Raw genomic sequence first — 6691 nt, forward strand, 5'->3', positions numbered from 1 at the left:
TCCTCCCTCTCGGCATCAATGGCGAGTCAGAAAGATAGATTAGATTTGCCTTTGATTCCACTGTGTTTCATCGCTTTCACCCATCCAAATTGGTATTTAACAAAGCATTCCTCACAGTGAGTGGTACAGCTATGTAGCTCTGTCATTGATGTAGAGGGAGAATGGTACTTGGAGATATAATGGGTTAGTGGTGGCTAATAGACTGAATTGCCATTTATTTGGAGAGTGTCAATGGTGCTGAATTTCCCACAGATGCTGCAGTTCTGCGGTACTGAAAAGGACAGGTTATGTATGTATTTATGCACATTGATGATATTATCCCACTCGACCTACTCAATCCCCCCAATATATACACAATGTATTATCTGTGTGTGAATAATTAAATATATATGCTCAAGTCCGTTTGTAAAACTTTTATTATTTGCAGTGGCACCAATTTTTTGGAGCAAGGTGCAAATTAAACTGCTGAAAACTTCAAGAACGAATTGCTCATAACTGTTGTTAAATGTAATGAAAATAATTGCTTAAATCAATGGTTATAAATTGCCATTTCTTGCTTTATTCTCGTTTATTTATTTATCTATTTATTACATTTAATTAAAATGTTAACAATTTATGTTTTTAATGCTATGTGGATAGGCATTATTATTATTATTATTGCAGCCATGTAAGTCGAATTTAATCTGATGTTTCTAGCTCGGTAGCAGTTGCTGCTAACCCTCTTGTGTATCAGCGGAAAATGGGCTCCCGTTTTTAACATTGCTGGCAGCGTTGGAATAAAAAGAGGAGTCACTGTTGATTATTGCTCATTAGCCACAAGGACATCCACTTAACTCTGAATAAATGAGTGACACTAACAGCCACAGTCGGAATGTCCTCCGCGTAGCTCTGAGCAAAATGTTCATTAATGCTCTCCATTTGCTAAATTGAGAAAGAAAGCGGTTGTACACGTATGGCGACATCGGTATCGGTGATTACTTTGTTTCTGGCGAGGCATTTTAATCCTTAATTTCATGCGATGATCAGAGACGCCGTGAAGCCCAGTGTCATCCTTTCAGGAGCATTTCAAATGGATTTTAATGATCAAGAGTGGCTCAGGTCCCTCAGCGCCTAATATGCGGAGAATGCACACTAAACAAGCATCAATATTTATGACAGCCCTGAACGGGCTCGTCACTGGAAAAGGCGCGTGATTTCTGCTGAAAATGTGCGTGATAAAGTCTCTATCGTCGACCTAACGCTGATTCTATATTTTGCTAGTGAAAGACAGTGTATTGGCAACATAAAAGTAGTTTGGAAGCGCTGTAACACCATCAACAAATACAGGGATGAACTTGCTATCATACATGACCACCATCCTCCTGGGGTGAATAAGTCTGTGCAGGATATGTGTGTGTGTGTGTGTGTGTGTGTGTCCACACACACGGTGGACACGGTGTAGGCCTGTTTGACACAACTGAAAAGTTGTGAAAAACACGTGAGAGTTGTTATGAAATTAATCTATGTATTTATTTATTCCTTTTCGTATTGGAATGCTTAAAATTTGGTGGATAATGGCGAATAGCGTAACATTTATTTTGAAGAAGCATCTGACTGACTACCGTGACAAATTAGTTCACAAAATTTAAAATATGGATGTTCTGTTGGGAGTAAACAGTACTCTACCTATTTTCTCTAATTTATTTGGGTAGGTATAGTAGGCCTATATTTCTAAACTCTTGTAATTAGAAGAATATAAATGTGTGGATAATATCTCAAAGTTAATGACACATAGGGGATAAAAACAAAATGAGTTACAGGAGTTTGAACAAAATGTGTTAAGCGTGTTTAAAAAATTCTCTGGTCTCCCCTACGCCTTAGAGGGGAAAGCTTGGTTAGAAATAAGGCCCACATCTAATGTATAATTTAATGATAGCCTAATATTGTAACGATTTTAGATGTAGTTTTTGCTTCATAGTAATCCACGTGTAGCCTATACGTCCTCGGTCTGTTGAGGTGAGTGTGATTTGACCAAGTACAACATGTTCCTGGATCAACATCCTTGTTGATCCTGGAACATCATTCCAATCAACCAATCAGAATTGAGGGATAACTTTTCAGGAAATGTCAGTTTTAGGCTTACAATCAGGATTAGGTGCTTCTACACCCTTGTTAATCAGCTATCATTTCCCTCTGATTTTAGGAATAAATTATGGGTAAGGTTAGGTTTAGGGGTAGGGATTGGGTTAAGTCTGTATTTTTGGACAGAAATGTTGATCCAGGATCAACAAAAGATGTTGATCCAGGAACACGTCTTACTTGGCAAAATCACGGCGACCGTCTGTTGAAGTGCAAAATGCACGCAAGTATCTGCAAGCCTGTTTGCCACTGGCCTCGCGCTCTCCCTCTTGACCTGCACGGTGCGCGTGAGAGGGTCAGCACTGATTGGAGAATGTTGGTCACTTTCTGCGCTCTAGCTGGTGGCGCTCTTCCGAGTGAGAGCCAGAACGATGATTGCATCAATCAGTGTCACCAACGTCACACGGCGTTTTATGAATATTCATATCCAGCTCTTAGTTTGATGGAACGGAATTTCGGAGAGATGGGCTAATTGAATAGGCTTATATATATATTAAAAAAGCACGAAGAGCGGTCACGATGAATACTTTTTTATTAACCCGGCGGAGCTTTTTTTTCTCGCTGTGTCTCCAGGTTATTATGGACTGGAGCGCTTTGTTGTTCTAAGAGGGGCAGTGGCATAATTAATTAGGCTACTATTTGCTGTATACAGACTGGCATACCAGTTGACCAGTTGTGCTCCGTGTCAGTAAAGCATTGGCAACTGGTGACAGGCTACACTTTGCGATAATTGTATTTATTTTAATCATTCTTAAACATTTTTAAAATCTTTTTTTTTTGTCTTAAAGTTGTGTGTGACTGTTGAACACGAACTGTACATTTTAAATATTATTTTAATGCAGGTAGTTTGCCATTCAAGAGGGTTTTATATTTTAATTTTGATTCTTGAAAATGTTGTATTCTGTTTCGATTATTAATGTTTTTTTTTCTGTCTTAGAGACTCGGAAATTAATTTGACATTTAAACCTATGCTGATAATTAGTTTTTTTCATTATTTACTATTTATCTCGCTGTGCGGAATACGGTCTTCAGTTTCGATGATGTAATTTTGTATCAACTGTGTCAAAATATTCCACCAGGCATTTTTCTCATTGGGAGATCGCTAGCCTTACATTGCTTAACACTCTGCTTATAAGCTCCCAGCAAAATCTCACAAAAAGAACGAATGATCCCAAAAATGCCCATGGTCAACTTTCTCGAATAAATGACATAAATGAAAGAGTATGATCAAAATGGCTCAGTCCATGTAAAGGCCGCTCTGTGTGGACTGTAGAGGGAGCTCCAACTCTACATTTCTCCAAACTTTGGAAACCCTGAAACAAAGCCGCTGCCATGCAAATCATCTTTAAGAGGGAAAACACACATAAATAAATAATTTCGCACAGTTTCGAAGGCATATGGCAAGCAGCACAACATCAATGTCAGACTAGAATTCATTACATTTTTAAAAAGCAGAATCTCGAAAATTATAAATAGTCGCGATTACACAGAGGAAAGCATTTAACTTGTTTGTGTGTGACTTTTCCTCTTCAAAGAATAAAATATTCAATTCTCATTACAGTGAAATTGAGTTGTATGCTATTTCAACCCAATATAAATGAAATAATTATTCATTTCATATTGGCTGTTCCGCCTCGGTGGGGATAATCCCCATCCATTAATATCCAAATGCGCGATTCAAGAAGGAGCTAATTACAGTTAAGTCCCTGAAATAGGAAAATACTTAAAATCCTCAGTTTCAAACCACATAACCTCGAGTTAACGTTTCCCATGCCTTTCAAAACACACACGGTAACCATTTCCGCACAGAAAAGCATGACATTTCTAATATCATTTACAATATTAGCACTCCACTCCATTTTTTTAGTCGTTTTAAAAAAAGGAAAAGTGACGGTAAAGTTGCAGCGGTTCATTTATTAGCCAAAATATAGACTTTCTTGTACAATTTCGGATCACAAGTATATACATTTTCTTTACGTTATATACAAAACATTTCAACATCAAATCCTCACAGAGCTTACAAAAGAAAATGGAACTCACAGACTACTTGGCCTGACAGCATTAACATCAGCCATTGTACACAGGACATGCTTACAATGTAAGTATACAGAAGTGAGTTATTTTTATTTTACATTCCTTACACAGGTTAAAATGAGAAGTAAACAAAAAGAGAGAAAAGCCTACTAGGACGAGAGGGCGGATAATACCATGGCAGCTTCGAGTTGGTTCTGGGGCCTATTGGGATAGGAAGGGAAGCATGAAAAACACGGGGCCAATACAAAACTAAATCTGCAAGCAAGTATAGAACAACGTTTTTGAAATCAACATTCTGAAATATCGCATCGACGCACTGGAGATTTATTGGTTTGACATTATGGGTTTATTATTGCACAAGCACAATATATAAATCATGTTTAAACCACGGTATACCAAGTACCCGAGTGCGTGACTAAACAGTCATGCATGAACATTATGTGATATTCAAATGTAAAAAATTAACAAGTAACAAAAAAACAAAAAAACAAAAATTGCTGAATTGCTAAATTGAAGTCATGGACAGGCAATGTAAGATCTTCGCTCTTACCGTCTTTGAACAGGATGGAAGGCTGTTTTTAACAACTTTTTCTTTGCTTCCAAGGCACTAGATCTTTCTGAAATAATAAAACCAGTAACAACAAGAAGAAAAGAAAAAATTAATGTAAATGCCAATTTATTCTTATTCTTATTATTCTTATTCTTCTTCTTCTTATTATTTAAAAAAGCAGAGTCTTTAAAAAGATCTTACAGCCAGTTGTTGAGAAAAAAGTTTGCGAGCTAGAAATATCAAAATTCGCACACACTAACACACCAACTGAGAACCTTTTCCCACATATTCAATTGGACAGACTTCTGAGTATTTGAAAGAGAATAAAAAAGACAAACTATATATATATATATATATATATATATATATCAGATAAGTACTCTCCACTAGACATTTGCATTTCAAGCGTAATTCTTTTTACTTGAATGTTTCACAGTAGTGATCAAATGAAAATGGATTCAGAGAGGAATAAGAATGGTGCGTTTCCAGTCTGTCAGTACAGTCTTAATGGTGTCAACAAAAAGCATTAATTGCACATCTCTGCGCTTCTCAGTGTGGGTGACATGTACCTGTGACTGTGGACTCGGAGTTTTGACTCCTGTCCTCTGCTTGTCTGCTGTACAGGGCAAGGCCATTCGCCGAAGCCTGATTACTGAGTCCTAAGTAGTGGTTTGAGTTCAGCAAGGCGAGCTGGTGTGCTGTGAAACCCCGATTTGCCCAGCTCTGGATTTTCCCTACGGGACACGAAAGGAGTCTGTGAGGAGTGATGATGGTCTGAGCGGCGGACGCAACGGAAGTCCCGTTCATCAGAGGAGATTTTCGTGGATTGTCTGGAGTTGTGGCAGTCTCTGCCAAAGACCAGATCTTAGGTTTTGGAGCCGGAGGTGGGTTGTTTTCTGAGGGCGGAGAGTTGATGATGGCCTGGTTGAGTTTGACCGGCTCGCTGTTGGCCTGTTCTAAGTTGTTGTGGTGGTGATGATGATGACTGTGATGGTGAAAGTGCTCTGCGCGGTCGCCGTGAATCTCTTTGCCTTCTTTCACCATCGCTTTGAACAACCTTTGCTCCGGTCCTTGTAAATCCTCATAGCCGTCTGAAATTTCAGAGTCGCTCCTGCCGTCCAGTTTCAAATCAGAATGCAGCTCGTCCTGCTCGTCTAAATCGTCCTTATTCTCAATATTCTCCGTGTCAATATTTTCCAAATCGATTTCCTCCTCATCCTCGCGTTTGTCGCCGTCCTCTCCCTCGTGATCGCTGCTGTAAACATTTCCTTCTTCGTCCGTGCGACTCCGTGGGGCCCAGGTCATCTTGTTCTCCTTCTTTAGCCTCCTCCTGGCATTGGCGAACCAGGTGGACACTTGAGTGAGGGTCATTTTGGTGATAATGGCCAGCATAATCTTTTCTCCTTTGGTGGGGTACGGGTTTTTCCGGTGCTCACTTAACCAGGCCTTGAGTGTGCTAGTGCTCTCCCTGGTGGCATTTTTGGGTCTGGAAGGGTCTCCGAACTGGTACTGACCATATGGGTAAAAAGCAGGATGATGGTGGGCAAATCCAGGATGCTGGACGCCCGGACTTTCCTTCAGTTCGTACTGTGCCCCCTTAAAAACACAGAACACGGATCCAACATTATTGCGATTCACTATTATTATTCTTGGCCTGGCATATAGGCTACTACGTTTTGTTGTACTCAGCTGCAGTTCCCTGGTGTAGTGTTGCTGAATATATGAATTGCGTAAATTATTTTCAGTCTGTGTGAGCAATTACAAAAGCAAGGAAGGATTGAGATTTTTGTATTACTTTTTATTTATTTTTTAATAGGCCTAATTAACGGCATTAAATTATTTAGTAGGCTAGCTTGCACTTTATATACTTATATAAATTGTTCCAAATAAATTGACAAGATGCACTCATATATATATATATATATATATATATATATATATATATACAAAAATTTATATCATATATTCTTTAATAAAGTTAAAATAAAG

The 6691-nt window shown here is 38.7% G+C and overlaps 1 protein-coding gene across 2 annotated transcripts in view; it reads right to left on the minus strand.

Annotated features, from left to right (window-relative positions):
* Positions 1 to 4019: 4019 nt before the first annotated feature.
* LOC107713062 (iroquois-class homeodomain protein irx-3-like) overlaps positions 4020 to 6691 on the minus strand; it is a 3342-nt gene continuing 670 nt past the window's right edge. The window contains exons 2-4 of one of the 2 annotated variants that reach the window (XM_016518482.1): positions 5272 to 6298; positions 4703 to 4769; positions 4020 to 4353 (exon numbers count right to left, since the gene is read on the minus strand). In XM_016518482.1, the coding sequence (XP_016373968.1) occupies positions 4302 to 4353; positions 4703 to 4769; positions 5272 to 6298 (1146 nt within the window). In that variant the 3' untranslated portion in view covers positions 4020 to 4301. The remainder of the gene's footprint in view (positions 4354 to 4702; positions 4770 to 5271; positions 6299 to 6691) is intronic. The other variant, XM_016518483.1, reaches the window with a different exon arrangement.

This window comes from Sinocyclocheilus rhinocerous, unplaced genomic scaffold (assembly GCF_001515625.1).
Source record: "Sinocyclocheilus rhinocerous isolate Xijiao unplaced genomic scaffold, SAMN03320098_v1.1 scaffold1800, whole genome shotgun sequence".
Taxonomy (NCBI): Eukaryota; Metazoa; Chordata; class Actinopteri; order Cypriniformes; family Cyprinidae; genus Sinocyclocheilus; species Sinocyclocheilus rhinocerous.